This window comes from Hemitrygon akajei, chromosome 5, assembly GCF_048418815.1.
Source record: "Hemitrygon akajei chromosome 5, sHemAka1.3, whole genome shotgun sequence".
NCBI lineage: Eukaryota > Metazoa > Chordata > Chondrichthyes > Myliobatiformes > Dasyatidae > Hemitrygon > Hemitrygon akajei.
The window spans coordinates 115,877,024-115,900,245 of NC_133128.1; the positions used below are offsets into that span (position 1 = coordinate 115,877,024).

At 53.5% G+C, this 23,222-nt stretch overlaps 1 protein-coding gene across 10 annotated transcripts in view; it reads left to right on the forward strand.

Annotated features, from left to right (window-relative positions):
• The window catches only part of spega (striated muscle enriched protein kinase a), a 705,926-nt gene that overhangs the window by 416,426 nt on the left and 266,278 nt on the right, over positions 1–23,222 (forward strand). For all 10 annotated transcript variants that reach the window (XM_073046262.1, XM_073046259.1, XM_073046255.1 and 7 more), the window contains 2 exons: positions 1,335–1,507; positions 6,375–6,487. In XM_073046262.1, the coding sequence (XP_072902363.1) occupies positions 1,335–1,507; positions 6,375–6,487 (286 nt within the window). The remainder of the gene's footprint in view (positions 1–1,334; positions 1,508–6,374; positions 6,488–23,222) is intronic.

Here is a 23,222-nt window from a genome sequence, read left to right on the forward strand (position 1 = left end):
TAAGATTATGAGAGGCGTAGACAGACTATCTTTTTACTAGGGTTGAAATTTCTAATACTAGAGGGCATGCATTTGAGGTGAGAGAGAGTAATTTCAAAGGAGATGTGAGTCAAATTTTTTGCACAGAGAGTGATGGGTGCCTCGAAAGCTCTGCCTTGGGTGGTGGTTGAGGCAGAAACATTAGGGACTTTTAGGAGACATTTAGATAAACATATGAATGTGAGGAAAATGGAAAGAAATGGACATTGTGTAGGCAGAAGAGACTAGTTTAGTTGGCCTTTTAATTACTAATTTATTTGGTATGGCACAACATTGTGGGCCGCAAGATCAATTCCTGTGCTGTACAGTTCTCCGGTCTAATTGAGAGCTCACAGTCCCAGGGTAGAGAATTCCAAACATTCACCAGTGCTGTGTGAAGATCTTTCTCCTTATCTGTCCTGAGTGACCGGGCCCTTGTTTTCAGAATCTGACCCACTGGTTCTTGACCCATGGGGGGTGGGGGGGGACATCGTTCCCACACACTACCATCACATGGATGTAGCCCCACCTGCTCCTGTCCCGGAGCTGATGTGCTGGGCACTGGAGAGGTGGAAGGCGGCCTGGGACTGGAGTAGGAAAGGCAGCAGACCTGCCGGGGTCTCCTGGTCTGAACCCAGTGAGGATCAACGCGGCCCTACCCCATGGATAAACTGTGCTCTTCCTGATGGGGAGATCAGGAAGTGTTACTGATTTGTGTCTGTCTCATACTCTCTCTCTCTCTCTCGCTTTCTTCTCTCTCTCACCATTCCTATCTTTCTCATTCTCTTTCTTTCTCTCTCTTCACCTGTCTCTTTCTTTTCCTTCTCTTTCTCCTTCCTCCTCTCCTTCTCCTTTTCACCCACACTCTCCTTTCCTCTCTTTCTGACTCTCTACTCCTTTCCCTCCTCCTACGTTCTGATCCCTCTTTCCTCCCTCTACCCACTCACTCCCTCTCCCTGTCTCACCAACTCTCTCTCTCTCACTCCCACTCTCATTCTCTTTCTGTCTTTGTCTCTCCCTTTCTCTCTCTCACTTTCTGTCTCCTCCCCTCTATCCCTCTGACCCTCTCCACTCTCACTGTCCCTTCCTTCATCATTTTGTCCCTCTTTCTCTCCCCTTCTCCTCCCCCTCCCTCTTCTCTCTCCATCTCCCTCTGCTCCCCCTCTTTTCATCTCTCCCTCCCTCTCCCACTTTCTCACTCTCTCTCCCTCCCTCTTTCTCAACCTCTCCCTATCTCTCTCTCCTTCCCGTTCTATACCCCTCTCCTCTCCCTTCCTTCCAAACCCTCTCTCCCTTGCTCCCTCTATCTATTTCAGGAACGGCGTGGAGCTGACACACCGACCCCGAGTGTACGAGCTAAACATGCCCGACGATGACCAGCACATGCTGAAGATGGTGAAGGTCAGCAGGGCTGACGTTGGAGAGCTGGTGGTCTCGGCCAGGAACCAGCACGGAGAGGACACCTGCCGAATCCTCCTTCACCTGGCAGGTGAGAGCAGTGTCGGGAGGGAGGAGCACACAGGCGGCCCACCTCTAATCTCTCTTGGGGTTACAGGAGAATGTTTTGAGTTTTAAGTTAACAAACTCAGCCCGAAAATGTGTCAACATAGCAAGCCCATCATGTTCAGCAGAACAACACAATCAGCAACAACAAAACAATAACAGCAAAATGAGCCCCTTCCCTCCACTTACACAAACACACACACACAAGCAAAGACACAGACAAACACACACACAAACACATACAGACAGATACACATACACACAAGCAAACACACAGACAGACACACACAAACACACACACACAAACACACACAAGCAAACACATACACACACACAAGCAAACACACACACAAACACATACAGACAAATACACATACACACACACACACACACACACACATACAGACAGATACACATACACACACACACAAGCAAAAACAAACACATACAGACAGATACACATACACACACACACACAAGCACATACAGACAGATACACACACACAAGCAAACACACACACTCACACTCACACACACTCACACCCACCCCTCCATCCTTGGCCCAGATTGGCAGACATAGAACATGCCAACTCAGGGACCTCAGCAATCAGGCCCTGGCATCAAGACTCACTGACTTAGGGGTTCAGAGTCATTTACCTATCACAGGTTCACGGAGAAAAATTGCAGCGAAACTCCAGACAAACTTCACGAGAATGATTGTGGGAATGCAAGGGTTAATGTATGAAGAGCATTTGATGGCTCTGGGCCTTGCACTCGCTGGAGTTTAGAAGAATGAGGGAGGGATCTCATCGAAACCTACAGAATATTGAAAGGCCAAGAGAGAGTGTGGAGGGGAGAGGATGTTTCCTATAGTGGAGGGGTCTAGGACCTGGGGACACAGATAGAGTGAATGTGGAGAGGATGTTTCCTATAGTGGGGGGGTCTAGGACCTGGGGACACAGATAGAGTGGATGTGGAGAGGATGTTTCCTATAGTGGGGGGCGTCTAGGACCAGAGGATAAAGATAGAGTGGACGTGGAGAGGATGTTTCCTATAGTGGGAGAGTTTAGGACTAGAGGGCACAGCTAGAATGGACATGGAGAGGATGTTTCCTGTAGTGGGAGAGTTTAGGACCAGAGGACACAGCTAGAGTGGACATGGAGAGGATGTTTCCTATAGTGGGAGAGTTTAGGACTAGAGGGCACAGCTAGAGTGGACATGGAGAGGATGTTTCCTATAGTGGGAAGTCTAGGACCAGAGGACACAGATAGAGTGGACATGGAGAGGATGTTTCCTATAGTGGGAGAGTTTAGGACCAGAGGGCACAGATAGAGTGGACATGGAGAGGATGTTTCCTATAGTGGGAGAGTTTAGGACTAGAAGGCACAGCTAGAGTGGACATGGAGAGGATGTTTCCTATAGTGGGAGAGTTTAGGACCAGAGGACACAGATAGAGTGGACATGGAGAGGATGTTTCCTATAGTGGGAGAGTTTAGGACCAGAGGACACAGCTAGAGTGGACATGGAGAGGATGTTTCCTATAGTGGGAGAGTTTAGGACCAGAGGGCACAGATAGAGTGGATGTGGAGAGGATGTTTCCTATAGTGGGAGAGTTTAGGACCAGAGGGCACAGATAGAGTGGACATGGAGAGGATGTTTCCTATAGTGGGAGAGTTTAGGACTAGAAGGCACAGCTAGAGTGGACATGGAGAGGATGTTTCCTATAGTGGGAGAGTTTAGGACCAGAGGACACAGGTAGAGTGGACATGGAGAGGATGTTTCCTATAGTGGGAGAGTTTAGGACCAGAGGACACAGCTAGAGTGGACATGGAGAGGATGTTTCCTATAGTGGGAGAGTTTAGGACCAGAGGGCACAGATAGAGTGGATGTGGAGAGGATGTTTCCTATAGTGGGAGAGTTTAGGACCAGAGGGCACAGATAGAATGGATGTGGAGAGGATGTTTCCTATAGTGGGAGAGTTTAGGACCTGGGGACACAGGCTCAGAACACAAGGACATTGCTTTAGAGCAGAAATGAGGAGTAATTTCTTTTGCCAGAGAGTGGAGAATTTGTGGAACTCATTGCCACAGACAGCTGTGGAGGCCAAGTGATTTTGGTATATCTAAAATGGAGGTTGATAGATTCTTGATTAATAAGCATGTCAAGGTTTACGGGACAAGACAGGAGAACAGAGTTCTCATGATGGAATGCAGAGCAGACTCAATGGGTTGAATGGCCTCATACTGCTCCTGTTTCCTATGGTTTTATTGAAAATGGCATCACAAGTAGACAGACCGGTGAAGAAGGCATTTAGCACACTGGTCTTCATCAGTCAGGGCACTGAGTATAGGAGTTGTGGCATTATGATGCAGTTGTATAAGATGTGGGTGAGGCTGCATCTGGAGTATTGTGTTCTGTTTTGGTCGCCCTGTTATAGGAAAGGTATAATTAAACTGGAAAGTATGAAGAGATTTATGGGAATGTTGCCAGGACTATAAGCAGAGATTAGGCAGACTAGGTCTTAATTCTTTGCCGTGTAGATAAATGAGGGGGCGACCTTTTATGAGGTCTATAAAACCATGAGGGGTATTTAATAGACTGAAAACACACAGTCTGTTTCACGGGTTGCTGAATCAAAACCTAAAGGGCAGAAGCTGAAAGTGACAGGGAGAGATTTAATAGAAACTGAAGGGCAACGTTTTCACCCGAGGATAGAACAAGCTGCCAGAGGAGGTGGTTAAGGTGTTTCCATTAATAGCATTTAAAAGGCAGTTGGACAGGTCAAAATCAAGTTTATTGTCAAAAGCACAGGTACATATACTGTATAAACTGGGACCCCAGTTCTCTCACACCCTCCTCACTCAATGCCCTGCTATCCTCACTCCTTCCTCAGTCTCTAGGGCCCCAGTTCCCTCACTCCCTGCTCACTGACTAGGGGCCTAATACCCTCATTCCTTCCTCATTCACAGGGAGCCCAGTTCCCTCACTCCCTCCTCACTGACTGGGGCCTTAGTACCCTCATTCCTTCCTCATTCACAGGGACACCCATTCCCTCATACCCTCCTCACTGACAATGGCCCTAGTACCCTCACTTCCTCATCACTGTCTATGGCCCTGGTACCCTCACTCCTTCCTCACTCACCAGAGCCCTAGTACCTTCATTCCCTCCTCACTCACAGGAACCCCAGTTCCCTCACTCCCTCATTCTCAGGGACACCTGTTCCCTCACTCCCTCCTCACTGACTATGGTCCTCGCTCCCTCATTCACAGGCTCACCCGTTCCCTCACTCCCTCCTCACTGATTACAACTCTAGTACCTTCATTCCTTCCTCATTTACAGGGACCCCAGTTCTCTCACTCCCTCCTCATTCACCCTCTGCTGCTCGTGATCCTATAGGTTTCCTCCCACATTGCAAAGATGTCAGGTTCAGGTTAATAAGTTGTGGACATGCTGTGTTGACACCGGAAGAGTGGTGACACTTAGAGCTTCCCCCAGCTCATCTTCAGACTGTGTTGGTTGTTGATGCAAACAATGTATTTCTCTGTATGTTCTGATGTGCGTGTGACGAATAAAGCTAACCTTTCATCTTTTCTGAAATCGGCTTAAGATCTAAAATTAGCTTTATTAAGCCAAACACAATGAAATGCTCTGTTTTTCATCAAATTGGTGAGATTGTGCTGGGGGCAGCCCACAAGTAACCCTGCACTTCCAGTGCCAACATAACATGCCCACAACTCATTAGCCTACTAACCAGTACTTTACCCTACAAAACCAGAGCACCAGAGTCAATCCCCATGGCCACGAGGAGAAAGTACCAACTCCTTACGGACAGCAGTGGGAACTGCACCATGATGATGCTGTAATAGCGTACGCTAACAGCTACTTATCAGGTTGAGCAGCATCCGTGAGGCAAAGGGATGATCCAAAGCCAGAATATGGACCTCCACAGATGCTGCTTGACTGGCTTACCCAGCCGTTTGGATACACAAGACAGCAGATGCTGGAATCTGTAGCAACACACAATCTGCTGGAGAAACTTAGCAGATCAGGCAGCATCTGTGGAGGGAAATGGACAGTCAACGTTCGGGTCCAGAACCTTCATCTAAATCCAAAATATCCAGACTCAGAACCAGGGCTAAATATTTCTATGAAATTACAATATTAAAAAAATATGGTGCATATATAAAGAAAATCAGGGAGTAAAATGATGAGGTGGTGTTCATGGCTTCATGCACTGTCCAGTAATCTGGTGGCAGAGGGGGAAAAGCTGTCCCTATGCATTGAGTGTGTCTTCAGGCTCCTGTATCTCTTCCTTGATGGTGGAGGTTCCTAATGATGGAAGTCGCCTTCTTGGGGGCACCACTTTTTGAACATGTCCCCAATGGTGGGGATGGCTGTGCCGTGATGAAGCAGGCCAGGTCTGCAACCCTCACACAATATGGCAACACTTGCGGGCTACCCACAGCACATCTTTGGACTGTGCTGGTCACTGACGTAGACAATGCCAGTCACAGTGTACGTGTGACAAACAAAGTTAATCTTTGATCTTCAGAGCAAAGAAATGGGCATGACAGGATTGTTCGTCCAACATCTTGCACCAAATCTTGACTGTGCCAGCTATGTGCTCTGGAGTTTGGAGGCCTGGAGGCAGCCTATCCTGGGATCAGAGACCTGTCTCTGTGAGAAGGTGGGAAAGGAGTTTGCCTTCTCCGATCCTGTCCACTTACCTCCACAGATGCTGCCTGGCCCGCTGAGTTTTTCCAACATTTCCTTTTTATTTTATTTTCAGATCTTACAGGGACTTAACCTCCAAGTCCCAACAGACATTCTAACACTTGGACTTGTCTTTCAGAGGCACCACGGTTTGAATCTATCATGGAAGATGTGGAGGTGAGGCCGGAGGAAACAGCCAGGCTGGCCGTTGTGGTGGAAGGGAAGCCAGTGCCTGATATTCACTGGTACAAAGTAAGTCCCATTAACATCAGGGTGGGGTTGTGGCCAACCTGGGGACTTGAGGGCAAAGATTGAAGGTTACTGACACACCCATAACATCACCAAATGATTGGTTTCCAGTGCTAGCCACACAGGCCAATGACTGACCATTTCTCAGATGCAACCACACAGACCTCCTGGCAAATGAGTGACCACATCCCAGCCAGGCCTACACTAAACCCTCGAGGCAATGAGTGACCACATCCCAGCCCGACCTACACTAAACCCTCGAGACAATGAGTGACCACATCCCAGCCAGGCCTACACTAAACCCTCGAGACAATGACTGACCACATCCCAGCCCGGCCTACACTAAACCCTCGAGACAATGAGTGACCACATCCCAGCCAGGCCTACACTAAACCCTCGAGACAATGACTGACCACATCCCAGCCCGGCCTACACTAAACCCTCGAGACAATGAGTGACCACATCCCAGCCAGGCCTACACTAAACCCTCGAGGCAATGACTGACCACATCCCAGCCAGACCTACACTGAACCCTCGAGGCAATGACTGACCACATCCCAGCCCGGCATACACTAAACCCTCGAGGCAATGACTGACCACATCCCAGCCCGACCTACACTAAACCCTCGAGGCAATGACTGACCACATCCCAGCCCGACCTACACTAAACCCTCGAGGCAATGAGTGACCACATCCCAGCCCGACCTACACTAAACCCTCGAGGCAATGACTGACCACATCCCAGCCCGACCTACACTAAACCCTCGAGGCAATGAGTGACCACATCCCAGCCCGACCTACACTAAACCCTCGAGGCAATGACTGACCACATCCCAGCCCGACCTACACTAAACCCTCGAGGCAATGACTGACCACATCCCAGCCAGGCCTACACTAAACCCTCAAGGCAATGAGTGACCACATCCCAGCCAGGCCTACACTAAACCCTCGAGGCAATGAGTGACCACATCCCAGCCAGGCCTACACTAAACCCTCGAGGCAATGAGTGACCACATCCCAGCCCAGCCTACACTAAACCCTCGAGGCAATGAGTGACCACATCCCAGCCCGGCCTACACTAAACCCTCGAGGCAATGAGTGACCACATCCCAGCCCGACCTACACTAAACCCTCGAGGCAATGACTGACCACATCCCAGCCAGGCCTACACTAAACCCTCGAGGCAATGATGGACCACATCCCAGCCAGGCCTACACTAAACCCTCGAGGCAATGACTGACCACATCCCAGCCCAACCTACACTAAACCCTCGAGGCAGTGACTGACTACATCCCAGCCCAACCTACACTAAACCCTCGAGGCAATGAGTGACCACATCCCAGCCAGACCTACACTAAACCCTCGAGGCAATGAGTGACCACATCCCAGCCCAACCTACACTAAACCCTCGAGGCAATGACTGACCACATCCCAGCCCAACCTACACTAAACCCTCGAGGCAATGAGTGACCACATCCCAGCCAGACCTACACTAAACCCTCGAGGCAATGAGTGACCACATCCCAGCCCAACCTACACTAAACCCTCGAGGCAATGACTGACCACATCCCAGCCCAACCTACACTAAACCCTCGAGGCAATGAGTGACCACATCCCAGCCAGGCCTACACTAAACCCTCGAGGCAATGAGTGACCACATCCCAGCCCGACCTACACTAAACCCTCGAGGCAATGAGTGACCACATCCCAGCCAGGCCTACACTAAACCCTCGAGGCAATGAGTGACCACATCCCAGCCCGACCTACACTAAACCCTCGAGGCAATGACTGACCACATCCCAGCCAGGCCTACACTAAACCCTCGAGGCAATGACTGACCACATCCCAGCCCAACCTACACTAAACCCTCGAGGCAGTGACTGACTACATCCCAGCCCAACCTACACTAAACCCTCGAGGCAATGAGTGACCACATCCCAGCCAGGCCTACACTAAACCCTCGAGGCAATGAGTGACCACATCCCAGCCCGACCTACACTAAACCCTCGAGGCAATGACTGACCACATCCCAGCCAGGCCTACACTAAACCCTCGAGGCAATGAGTGACCACATCCCAGCCAGACCTACACTAAACCCTCGAGGCAATGAGTGACCACATCCCAGCCCAACCTACACTAAACCCTCGAGGCAATGAGTGACCACATCCCAGCCCAACCTACACTAAACCCTCGAGGCAATGATTGACCACATCCCAGCCAGGCCTACACTAAACCCTCGAGGCAATGAGTGACCACATCCCAGCCCGACCTACACTAAACCCTCGAGGCAATGACTGACCACATCCCAACCCGACCTACACTAAACCCTCGAGGCAATGACTGACCACATCCCAGCCCGACCTACACTAAACCCTCGAGGCAATGACTGACCACATCCCAGCCCGACCTACACTAAACCCTCGAGGCAATGACTGACCACATCCCAGCCCGACCTACACTAAACCCTCGAGGCAATGACTGACCACATCCCAGCCCAACCTACACTAAACCCTCGAGGCAATGAGTGACCACATCCCAGCCCGACCTACACTAAACCCTCGAGGCAATGAGTGACCACATCCCAGCCCAACCTACACTAAACCCTCGAGGCAATGACTGACCACATCCCAGCCAGGCCTACACTAAACCCTCGAGGCAATGACTGACTACATCCCAGCCCAACCTACACTAAACCCTCGAGGCAATGAGTGACCACATCCCAGCCAGGCCTACACTAAACCCTCGAGGCAATGACTGACTACATCCCAGCCAGGCCTACACTAAACCCTCGAGGCAATGACTGACTACATCCCAGCCAGGCCTACACTAAACCCTCGAGGCAATGAGTGACCACATCCCAGCCAGGCGTACACTAAACCCTCGAGGCAATGACTGACTACATCCCAGCCAGGCCTACACTAAACCCTCGAGGCAATGAGTGACCACATCCCAGCCAGGCCTACACTAAACCCTCGAGGCAATGACTGACCACATCCCAGCCAGGCCTACACTAAACCCTCGAGACAGTGAGTGACCACATCCCAGCCATGCCTACACTAAACCCTCGAGGCAATGAGTGACCACATCCCAGCCCAACCTACACTAAACCCTCGAGGCAATGAGTGACCACATCCCAGCCCGACCTACACTAAACCCTCGCGGCAATGACTGACCACATCCCAGCCAGGCCTACACTAAACCCTCGAGGCAATGAGTGACCACATCCCAGCCAGACCTACACTAAACCCTCGAGGCAATGAGTGACCACATCCCAGCCAGACCTACACTAAACCCTCGAGGCAATGAGTGACCACATCCCAGCCCAACCTACACTAAACCCTCGAGGCAATGACTGACCACATCCCAGCCAGGCCTACACTAAACCCTCGAGGCAATGAGTGACCACATCCCAGCCAGGCCTACACTAAACCCTCGAGGCAATGACTGACCACATCCCAGCCAGGCCTACACTAAACCCTCGGGGCAATGACTGACCACATCCCAGCCAGGCCTACACTAAACCCTCGAGGCAATGAGTGACCACATCCCAGCCCAACCTACACTAAACCCTCGAGGCAATGAGTGACCACATCCCAGCCCAACCTACACTAAACCCTCGAGGCAATGACTGACCACATCTTGGCCCAGCCAGGCCTACACTAAACCCTCGAGGCAATGACTGACCACATCCCAGCCAGGCCTACACTAAACCCTCGAGGCAATGACTGACTACATCCCAGCCCGACCTACACTAAACCCTCGAGGCAATGAGTGACCACATCCCAGCCCGGCATACACTAAACCCTCGAGGCAATGAGTGACCACATCCCAGCCCGGCATACACTAAACCCTCGAGGCAATGAGTGACCACATCCCAGCCCGACCTACACTAAACCCTCGAGGCAATGACTGAGTACATCCCAGCCCGACCTACACTAAACCCTCGAGGCAATGAGTGACCACATCCCAGCCAGGCCTACACTAAACCCTCGAGGCAATGAGTGACCACATCCCAGCCCAACCTACACTAAACCCTTGAGGCAATGACTGACTACATCCCAGCCCGACCTACACTAAACCCTCGAGGCAATGAGTGACCACATCCCAGCCCGACCTACACTAAACCCTCGAGGCAATGAGTGACCACATCCCAGCCCGACCTACACTAAACCCTCGAGGCAATGAGTGACCACATCCCAGCCCGACCTACACTAAACCCTCGAGGCAATGACTGACTACATCCCAGCCCGGCCTACACTAAACCCTCGAGGCAATGACTGACTACATCCCAGCCAGGCCTACACTAAACCCTCGAGGCAATGAGTGACCACATCCCAGCCAGGCCTACACTAAACCCTCGAGGCAATGACTGACCACATCCCAGCCCGACCTACACTAAACCCTCGAGGCAATGACTGACCACAGCCCAGCCAGGCCTACACTAAACCCTCGAGGCAATGACTGACTACATCCCAGCCCGACCTACACTAAACCCTCGAGGCAATGACTGACCACATCCCAGCCAGGCCTACACTAAACCCTCGAGGCAATGACTGACCACATCCCAGCCCGACCTACACTAAACCCTCGAGGCAATGACTGACCACATCCCAGCCCGACCTACACTAAAACCTCGAGGCAATGACTGACCACATCCCAGCCAGGCCTACACTAAACCCTCGAGGCAATGACTGACCACATCCCAGCCAGGCCTACACTAAACCCTCGAGGCAATGACTGACCACATCCCAGCCCGACCTACACTAAACCCTCGAGGCAATGACTGACCACATCCCAGCCCAACCTACACTAAACCCTCGAGGCAATGACTGACCACATCCCAGCCCGACCTACACTAAACCCTCGAGGCAATGACTGACCACATCCCAGCCAGGCCTACACTAAACCCTCGAGGCAATGAGTGACCACATCCCAGCCAGGCCTACACTAAACCCTCGAGGCAATGAGTGACCACATCCCAGCCCGACCTACACTAAACCCTCGAGGCAATGACTGACCACATCCCAGCCCGACCTACACTAAACCCTCGAGGCAATGACTGACCACATCCCAGCCCGACCTACACTAAACCCTCGAGGCCATGACTGACCACATCCCAGCCCGACCTACACTAAACCCTCGAGGCAATGAGTGACCACATCCCAGCCCGACCTACACTAAACCCTCGAGGCAATGACTGACTACATCCCAGCCAGGCCTACACTAAACCCTCGAGGCAATGACTGACCACATCCCAGCCAGGCCTACACTAAACCCTCGAGGCAATGAGTGACCACATCCCAGCCAGGCCTACACTAAACCCTCGAGGCAATGACTGACCACATCCCAGCCAGGCCTACACTAAACCCTCGAGGCAATGAGTGACCACATCCCAGCCAGGCCTACACTAAACCCTCGAGGCAATGAGTGACCACATCCCAGCCAGGCCTACACTAAACCCTCGAGGCAATGACTGACCACATCCCAGCCAGGCCTACACTAAACCCTCGAGGCAATGACTGACTACATCCCAGCCCGACCTACACTAAACCCTCGAGGCAATGACTGACCACATCCCAGCCCGACCTACACTAAACCCTCGAGGCAATGAGTGACCACATCCCAGCCCAACCTACACTAAACCTTCGAGGCAATGAGTGACCACATCCCAGCCAGGCCTACACTAAACCCTCGAGGCAATGACTGACCACATCCCAGTCCAACCTACACTAAACCCTCGAGGCAATGAGTGACCACATCCCAGCCCAACCTACACTAAACCCTCGAGGCAATGACTGACCACATCCCAGCCTGACCTACACTAAACCCTCGAGGCAATGACTGACTACATCCCAGCCAGGCCTACACTAAACCCTCGAGGCAATGAGTGACCACATCCCAGCCAGGCCTACACTAAACCCTCGAGGCAATGACTGACCACATCCCAGCCAGGCCTACACTAAACCCTCGAGACAGTGAGTGACCACATCCCAGCCATGCCTACACTAAACCCTCGAGGCAATGAGTGACCACATCCCAGCCCAACCTACACTAAACCCTCGAGGCAATGAGTGACCACATCCCAGCCCGACCTACACTAAACCCTCGCGGCAATGACTGACCACATCCCAGCCAGGCCTACACTAAACCCTCGAGGCAATGAGTGACCACATCCCAGCCAGACCTACACTAAACCCTCGAGGCAATGAGTGACCACATCCCAGCCAGACCTACACTAAACCCTCGAGGCAATGAGTGACCACATCCCAGCCCAACCTACACTAAACCCTCGAGGCAATGACTGACCACATCCCAGCCAGGCCTACACTAAACCCTCGAGGCAATGAGTGACCACATCCCAGCCAGGCCTACACTAAACCCTCGAGGCAATGACTGACCACATCCCAGCCAGGCCTACACTAAACCCTCGAGGCAATGACTGACCACATCCCAGCCAGGCCTACACTAAACCCTCGAGGCAATGAGTGACCACATCCCAGCCCAACCTACACTAAACCCTCGAGGCAATGAGTGACCACATCCCAGCCCAACCTACACTAAACCCTCGAGGCAATGACTGACCACATCTTGGCCCAGCCAGGCCTACACTAAACCCTCGAGGCAATGACTGACCACATCCCAGCCAGGCCTACACTAAACCCTCGAGGCAATGACTGACTACATCCCAGCCCGACCTACACTAAACCCTCGAGGCAATGAGTGACCACATCCCAGCCCGGCATACACTAAACCCTCGAGGCAATGAGTGACCACATCCCAGCCCGGCATACACTAAACCCTCGAGGCAATGAGTGACCACATCCCAGCCCGACCTACACTAAACCCTCGAGGCAATGACTGAGTACATCCCAGCCCGACCTACACTAAACCCTCGAGGCAATGAGTGACCACATCCCAGCCAGGCCTACACTAAACCCTCGAGGCAATGAGTGACCACATCCCAGCCCAACCTACACTAAACCCTTGAGGCAATGACTGACTACATCCCAGCCCGACCTACACTAAACCCTCGAGGCAATGAGTGACCACATCCCAGCCCGACCTACACTAAACCCTCGAGGCAATGAGTGACCACATCCCAGCCCGACCTACACTAAACCCTCGAGGCAATGAGTGACCACATCCCAGCCCGACCTACACTAAACCCTCGAGGCAATGACTGACTACATCCCAGCCCGGCCTACACTAAACCCTCGAGGCAATGACTGACTACATCCCAGCCAGGCCTACACTAAACCCTCGAGGCAATGAGTGACCACATCCCAGCCAGGCCTACACTAAACCCTCGAGGCAATGACTGACCACATCCCAGCCCGACCTACACTAAACCCTCGAGGCAATGACTGACCACAGCCCAGCCAGGCCTACACTAAACCCTCGAGGCAATGACTGACTACATCCCAGCCCGACCTACACTAAACCCTCGAGGCAATGACTGACCACATCCCAGCCAGGCCTACACTAAACCCTCGAGGCAATGACTGACCACATCCCAGCCCGACCTACACTAAACCCTCGAGGCAATGACTGACCACATCCCAGCCCGACCTACACTAAACCCTCGAGGCAATGACTGACCACATCCCAGCCAGGCCTACACTAAACCCTCGAGGCAATGACTGACCACATCCCAGCCAGGCCTACACTAAACCCTCGAGGCAATGACTGACCACATCCCAGCCCGACCTACACTAAACCCTCGAGGCAATGACTGACCACATCCCAGCCCAACCTACACTAAACCCTCGAGGCAATGACTGACCACATCCCAGCCCGACCTACACTAAACCCTCGAGGCAATGACTGACCACATCCCAGCCAGGCCTACACTAAACCCTCGAGGCAATGAGTGACCACATCCCAGCCAGGCCTACACTAAACCCTCGAGGCAATGAGTGACCACATCCCAGCCCGACCTACACTAAACCCTCGAGGCAATGACTGACCACATCCCAGCCCGACCTACACTAAACCCTGGAGGCAATGACTGACCACATCCCAGCCCGACCTACACTAAACCCTCGAGGCCATGACTGACCACATCCCAGCCCGACCTACACTAAACCCTCGAGGCAATGAGTGACCACATCCCAGCCCGACCTACACTAAACCCTCGAGGCAATGACTGACTACATCCCAGCCAGGCCTACACTAAACCCTCGAGGCAATGACTGACCACATCCCAGCCAGGCCTACACTAAACCCTCGAGGCAATGAGTGACCACATCCCAGCCAGGCCTACACTAAACCCTCGAGGCAATGACTGACCACATCCCAGCCAGGCCTACACTAAACCCTCGAGGCAATGAGTGACCACATCCCAGCCAGGCCTACACTAAACCCTCGAGGCAATGAGTGACCACATCCCAGCCAGGCCTACACTAAACCCTCGAGGCAATGACTGACCACATCCCAGCCAGGCCTACACTAAACCCTCGAGGCAATGACTGACTACATCCCAGCCCGACCTACACTAAACCCTCGAGGCAATGACTGACCACATCCCAGCCCGACCTACACTAAACCCTCGAGGCAATGAGTGACCACATCCCAGCCCAACCTACACTAAACCTTCGAGGCAATGAGTGACCACATCCCAGCCAGGCCTACACTAAACCCTCGAGGCAATGACTGACCACATCCCAGTCCAACCTACACTAAACCCTCGAGGCAATGACTGACCACATCCCAGCCAGGCCTACACTAAACCCTCGAGGCAATGAGTGACCACATCCCAGCCAGGCCTACACTAAACCCTCGAGGCAATGAGTGACCACATCCCAGCCCGACCTACACTAAACCCTCGAGGCAATGACTGACCACATCCCAGCCCGACCTACACTAAACCCTCGAGGCAATGACTGACCACATCCCAGCCCGACCTACACTAAACCCTCGAGGCCATGACTGACCACATCCCAGCCCGACCTACACTAAACCCTCGAGGCAATGAGTGACCACATCCCAGCCCGACCTACACTAAACCCTCGAGGCAATGACTGACTACATCCCAGCCAGGCCTACACTAAACCCTCGAGGCAATGACTGACCACATCCCAGCCAGGCCTACACTAAACCCTCGAGGCAATGAGTGACCACATCCCAGCCAGGCCTACACTAAACCCTCGAGGCAATGACTGACCACATCCCAGCCAGGCCTACACTAAACCCTCGAGGCAATGAGTGACCACATCCCAGCCAGGCCTACACTAAACCCTCGAGGCAATGAGTGACCACATCCCAGCCAGGCCTACACTAAACCCTCGAGGCAATGACTGACCACATCCCAGCCAGGCCTACACTAAACCCTCGAGGCAATGACTGACTACATCCCAGCCCGACCTACACTAAACCCTCGAGGCAATGACTGACCACATCCCAGCCCGACCTACACTAAACCCTCGAGGCAATGAGTGACCACATCCCAGCCCAACCTACACTAAACCTTCGAGGCAATGAGTGACCACATCCCAGCCAGGCCTACACTAAACCCTCGAGGCAATGACTGACCACATCCCAGTCCAACCTACACTAAACCCTCGAGGCAATGAGTGACCACATCCCAGCCCAACCTACACTAAACCCTCGAGGCAATGACTGACCACATCCCAGCCTGACCTACACTAAACCCTCGAGGCAATGACTGACTACATCCCAGCCAGGCCTACACTAAACCCTCGAGGCAATGAGTGACCACATCCCAGCCAGGCCTACACTAAACCCTCGAGGCAATGACTGACCACATCCCAGCCAGGCCTACACTAAACCCTCGAGACAGTGAGTGACCACATCCCAGCCATGCCTACACTAAACCCTCGAGGCAATGAGTGACCACATCCCAGCCCAACCTACACTAAACCCTCGAGGCAATGAGTGACCACATCCCAGCCCGACCTACACTAAACCCTCGCGGCAATGACTGACCACATCCCAGCCAGGCCTACACTAAACCCTCGAGGCAATGAGTGACCACATCCCAGCCAGACCTACACTAAACCCTCGAGGCAATGAGTGACCACATCCCAGCCAGACCTACACTAAACCCTCGAGGCAATGAGTGACCACATCCCAGCCCAACCTACACTAAACCCTCGAGGCAATGACTGACCACATCCCAGCCAGGCCTACACTAAACCCTCGAGGCAATGAGTGACCACATCCCAGCCAGGCCTACACTAAACCCTCGAGGCAATGACTGACCACATCCCAGCCAGGCCTACACTAAACCCTCGAGGCAATGACTGACCACATCCCAGCCAGGCCTACACTAAACCCTCGAGGCAATGAGTGACCACATCCCAGCCCAACCTACACTAAACCCTCGAGGCAATGAGTGACCACATCCCAGCCCAACCTACACTAAACCCTCGAGGCAATGACTGACCACATCTTGGCCCAGCCAGGCCTACACTAAACCCTCGAGGCAATGACTGACCACATCCCAGCCAGGCCTACACTAAACCCTCGAGGCAATGACTGACTACATCCCAGCCCGACCTACACTAAACCCTCGAGGCAATGAGTGACCACATCCCAGCCCGGCATACACTAAACCCTCGAGGCAATGAGTGACCACATCCCAGCCCGGCATACACTAAACCCTCGAGGCAATGAGTGACCACATCCCAGCCCGACCTACACTAAACCCTCGAGGCAATGACTGAGTACATCCCAGCCCGACCTACACTAAACCCTCGAGGCAATGAGTGACCACATCCCAGCCAGGCCTACACTAAACCCTCGAGGCAATGAGTGACCACATCCCAGCCCAACCTACACTAAACCCTTGAGGCAATGACTGACTACATCCCAGCCCGACCTACACTAAACCCTCGAGGCAATGAGTGACCACATCCCAGCCCGACCTACACTAAACCCTCGAGGCAATGAGTGACCACATCCCAGCCCGACCTACACTAAACCCTCGAGGCAATGAGTGACCACATCCCAGCCCGACCTACACTAAACCCTCGAGGCAATGACTGACTACATCCCAGCCCGGCCTACACTAAACCCTCGAGGCAATGACTGACTACATCCCAGCCAGGCCTACACTAAACCCTCGAGGCAATGAGTGACCACATCCCAGCCAGGCCTACACTAAACCCTCGAGGCAATGACTGACCACATCCCAGCCCGACCTACACTAAACCCTCGAGGCAATGACTGACCACAGCCCAGCCAGGCCTACACTAAACCCTCGAGGCAATGACTGACTACATCCCAGCCCGACCTACACTAAACCCTCGAGGCAATGACTGACCACATCCCAGCCAGGCCTACACTAAACCCTCGAGGCAATGACTGACCACATCCCAGCCCGACCTACACTAAACCCTCGAGGCAATGACTGACCACATCCCAGCCCGACCTACACTAAACCCTCGAGGCAATGACTGACCACATCCCAGCCAGGCCTACACTAAACCCTCGAGGCAATGACTGACCACATCCCAGCCAGGCCTACACTAAACCCTCGAGGCAATGACTGACCACATCCCAGCCCGACCTACACTAAACCCTCGAGGCAATGACTGACCACATCCCAGCCCAACCTACACTAAACCCTCGAGGCAATGACTGACCACATCCCAGCCCGACCTACACTAAACCCTCGAGGCAATGACTGACCACATCCCAGCCAGGCCTACACTAAACCCTCGAGGCAATGAGTGACCACATCCCAGCCAGGCCTACACTAAACCCTCGAGGCAATGAGTGACCACATCCCAGCCCGACCTACACTAAACCCTCGAGGCAATGACTGACCACATCCCAGCCCGACCTACACTAAACCCTGGAGGCAATGACTGACCACATCCCAGCCCGACCTACACTAAACCCTCGAGGCCATGACTGACCACATCCCAGCCCGACCTACACTAAACCCTCGAGGCAATGAGTGACCACATCCCAGCCCGACCTACACTAAACCCTCGAGGCAATGACTGACTACATCCCAGCCAGGCCTACACTAAACCCTCGAGGCAATGACTGACCACATCCCAGCCAGGCCTACACTAAACCCTCGAGGCAATGAGTGACCACATCCCAGCCAGGCCTACACTAAACCCTCGAGGCAATGACTGACCACATCCCAGCCAGGCCTACACTAAACCCTCGAGGCAATGAGTGACCACATCCCAGCCAGGCCTACACTAAACCCTCGAGGCAATGAGTGACCACATCCCAGCCAGGCCTACACTAAACCCTCGAGGCAATGACTGACCACATCCCAGCCAGGCCTACACTAAACCCTCGAGGCAATGACTGACTACATCCCAGCCCGACCTACACTAAACCCTCGAGGCAATGACTGACCACATCCCAGCCCGACCTACACTAAACCCTCGAGGCAATGAGTGACCACATCCCAGCCCAACCTACACTAAACCTTCGAGGCAATGAGTGACCACATCCCAGCCAGGCCTACACTAAACCCTCGAGGCAATGACTGACCACATCCCAGTCCAACCTACACTAAACCCTCGAGGCAATGAGTGACCACATCCCAGCCCAACCTACACTAAACCCTCGAGGCAATGACTGACCACATCCCAGCCTGACCTACACTAAACCCTCGAGGCAATGACTGACCACATCCCAGCCAGGCCTACACTAAACCCTCGAGGCAATGACTGACCACATCCCAGCCCAACCTACACTAAACCCTCGAGGCAATGTGTGACCACATCCCAGCCCAACATACACTAAACCCTCGAGGCAATGACTGACCACATCCCAGCCAGGCCTACACTAAACCCTCGAGGCAATGACTGACCACATCCCAGCCCAACCTACACTAAACCCTCGAGGCAATGAGTGACCACATCCCAGCCCAACCTACACTAAACCCTCGAGGCAATGACTGACCACATCCCAGCCCGACCTACACTAAACCCTCGAGGCAATGACTGACCACATCCCAGCCAGGCCTACACTAAACCCTCGCGGCAATGACTGACCACATCCCAGCCAGGCCTACACTAAACCCTCGAGGCAATGAGTGACCACATCCCAGCCCAACCTACACTAAACCCTCGAGGCAATGACTGACCACATCCCAGCCAGGCCTACACTAAACCCTCGCGGCAATGACTGACCACATCCCAGCCAGGCCTACACTAAACCCTCGAGGCAATGAGTGACCACATCCCAGCCCAACCTACACTAAACCCTCGAGGCAATGACTGACCACATCCCAGCCCGACCTACACTAAACCCTCGAGGCAATGACTGACCACATCCCAGCCCAACCTACACTAAACCCTCGAGGCAATGACTGACCACATCCCAGCCAGGCCTACACTAAACCCTCGAGGCAATGAGTGACCACATCCCAGCCCAACCTACACTAAACCCTCGAGGCAATGAGTGACCACATCCCAGCCCGACCTACACTAAACCCTCGAGGCAATGACTGACCACATCCCAGCCCGACCTACACTAAACCCTCGAGGCAATGACTGACCACATCCCAGCCAGGCCTACACTAAACCCTCAAGGCAATGAGTGACCACATCCCAGCCAGGCCTACACTAAACCCTCGAGGCAATGAGTGACCACATCCCAGACCAACCTACACTAAACCCTCGAGGCAATGAGTGACCACATCCCAGCCAGGCCTACACTAAACCCTCGAGGCAATGAGTGACCACATCCCAGACCAACCTACATTAAACCCTCGAGGCAATGAGTGACCACATCCCAGCCAGGCCTACACTAAACCCTCAAGGCAATGAGTGACCACATCCCAGCCAGGCCTACACTAAACCCTCGAGGCAATGAGTGACCACATCCCAGACCAACCTACACTAAACCCTCGAGGCAATGAGTGACCACATCCCAGCCAGGCCTACACTAAACCCTCGAGGCAATGAGTGACCACATCCCAGCCCTGCCTACACTAAACCCTCGAGGCAATGAGTGACCACATCCCAGCCCGGCCTACACTAAACCCTCGAGGCAATGAGTGACCACATCCCAGCCCGGCCTACACTAAACCCTCGAGGCAATGAGTGACCACATCCCAGCCCGACCTACACTAAACCCTCGAGGCAATGAGTGACCACATCCCAGCCCAACCTACACTAAAACCTCGATACAATGACTGACCAGATCCCAGCCCAACCTACGCTAAACCCTCGAGGCAATGAGTGACCACATCCCAGCCAGGCCTACACTAAACCCTCGAGGCAATGAGTGACCACATCCCAGCCCGACCTACACTAAACCCTCGAGGCAATGAGTGACCACATCCCAGCCAGGCCTACACTAAACCCTCGAGGCAATGAGTGACCACATCCCAGCCCGACCTACACTAAACCCTCGAGGCAATGACTGACCACATCCCAGCCAGGCCTATACTAAACCCTCGAGGCAATGAGTGACCACATCCCAGCCAGGCCTACACTAAACCCTCGAGGCAATGACTGACCACATCCCAGCCCAACCTACACTAAACCCTCGAGGCAATGAGTGACCACATCCCAGCCCAACCTACACTAAACCCTCGAGGCAATGACTGACCACATCTTGGCCCAGCCAGGCCTACACTAAACCCTCGAGGCAATGACTGACCACATCCCAGCCAGGCCTACACTAAACCCTCGAGGCAATGACTGACTACATCCCAGCCCGACCTACACTAAACCCTCGAGGCAATGAGTGACCACATCCCAGCCCGGCATACACTAAACCCTCGAGGCAATGAGTGACCACATCCCAGCCCGGCATACACTAAACCCTCGAGGCAATGAGTGACCACATCCCAGCCCGACCTACACTAAACCCTCGAGGCAATGACTGAGTACATCCCAGCCCGACCTACACTAAACCCTCGAGGCAATGAGTGACCACATCCCAGCCAGGCCTACACTAAACCCTCGAGGCAATGAGTGACCACATCCCAGCCCAACCTACACTAAACCCTTGAGGCAATGACTGACTACATCCCAGCCCGACCTACACTAAACCCTCGAGGCAATGAGTGACCACATCCCAGCCCGACCTACACTAAACCCTCGAGGCAATGAGTGACCACATCCCAGCCCGACCTACACTAAACCCTCGAGGCAATGAGTGACCACATCCCAGCCCGACCTACACTAAACCCTCGAGGCAATGACTGACTACATCCCAGCCCGGCCTACACTAAACCCTCGAGGCAATGACTGACTACATCCCAGCCAGGCCTACACTAAACCCTCGAGGCAATGAGTGACCACATCCCAGCCAGGCCTACACTAAACCCTCGAGGCAATGACTGACCACATCCCAGCCCGACCTACACTAAACCCTCGAGGCAATGACTGACCACAGCCCAGCCAGGCCTACACTAAACCCTCGAGGCAATGACTGACTACATCCCAGCCCGACCTACACTAAACCCTCGAGGCAATGACTGACCACATCCCAGCCAGGCCTACACTAAACCCTCGAGGCAATGACTGACCACATCCCAGCCCGACCTACACTAAACCCTCGAGGCAATGACTGACCACATCCCAGCCCGACCTACACTAAACCCTCGAGGCAATGACTGACCACATCCCAGCCAGGCCTACACTAAACCCTCGAGGCAATGACTGACCACATCCCAGCCAGGCCTACACTAAACCCTCGAGGCAATGACTGACCACATCCCAGCCCGACCTACACTAAACCCTCGAGGCAATGACTGACCACATCCCAGCCCAACCTACACTAAACCCTCGAGGCAATGACTGACCACATCCCAGCCCGACCTACACTAAACCCTCGAGGCAATGACTGACCACATCCCAGCCAGGCCTACACTAAACCCTCGAGGCAATGAGTGACCACATCCCAGCCAGGCCTACACTAAACCCTCGAGGCAATGAGTGACCACATCCCAGCCCGACCTACACTAAACCCTCGAGGCAATGACTGACCACATCCCAGCCCGACCTACACTAAACCCTCGAGGCAATGACTGACCACATCCCAGCCCGACCTACACTAAACCCTCGAGGCCATGACTGACCACATCCCAGCCCGACCTACACTAAACCCTCGAGGCAATGAGTGACCACATCCCAGCCCGACCTACACTAAACCCTCGAGGCAATGACTGACTACATCCCAGCCAGGCCTACACTAAACCCTCGAGGCAATGACTGACCACATCCCAGCCAGGCCTACACTAAACCCTCGAGGCAATGAGTGACCACATCCCAGCCAGGCCTACACTAAACCCTCGAGGCAATGACTGACCACATCCCAGCCAGGCCTACACTAAACCCTCGAGGCAATGAGTGACCACATCCCAGCCAGGCCTACACTAAACCCTCGAGGCAATGAGTGACCACATCCCAGCCAGGCCTACACTAAACCCTCGAGGCAATGACTGACCACATCCCAGCCAGGCCTACACTAAACCCTTGAGGCAATGACTGACTACATCCCAGCCCGACCTACACTAAACCCTCGAGGCAATGACTGACCACATCCCAGCCCGACCTACACTAAACCCTCGAGGCAATGAGTGACCACATCCCAGCCCAACCTACACTAAACCTTCGAGGCAATGAGTGACCACATCCCAGCCAGGCCTACACTAAACCCTCGAGGCAATGACTGACCACATCCCAGTCCAACCTACACTAAACCCTCGAGGCAATGAGTGACCACATCCCAGCCCAACCTACACTAAACCCTCGAGGCAATGACTGACCACATCCCAGCCTGACCTACA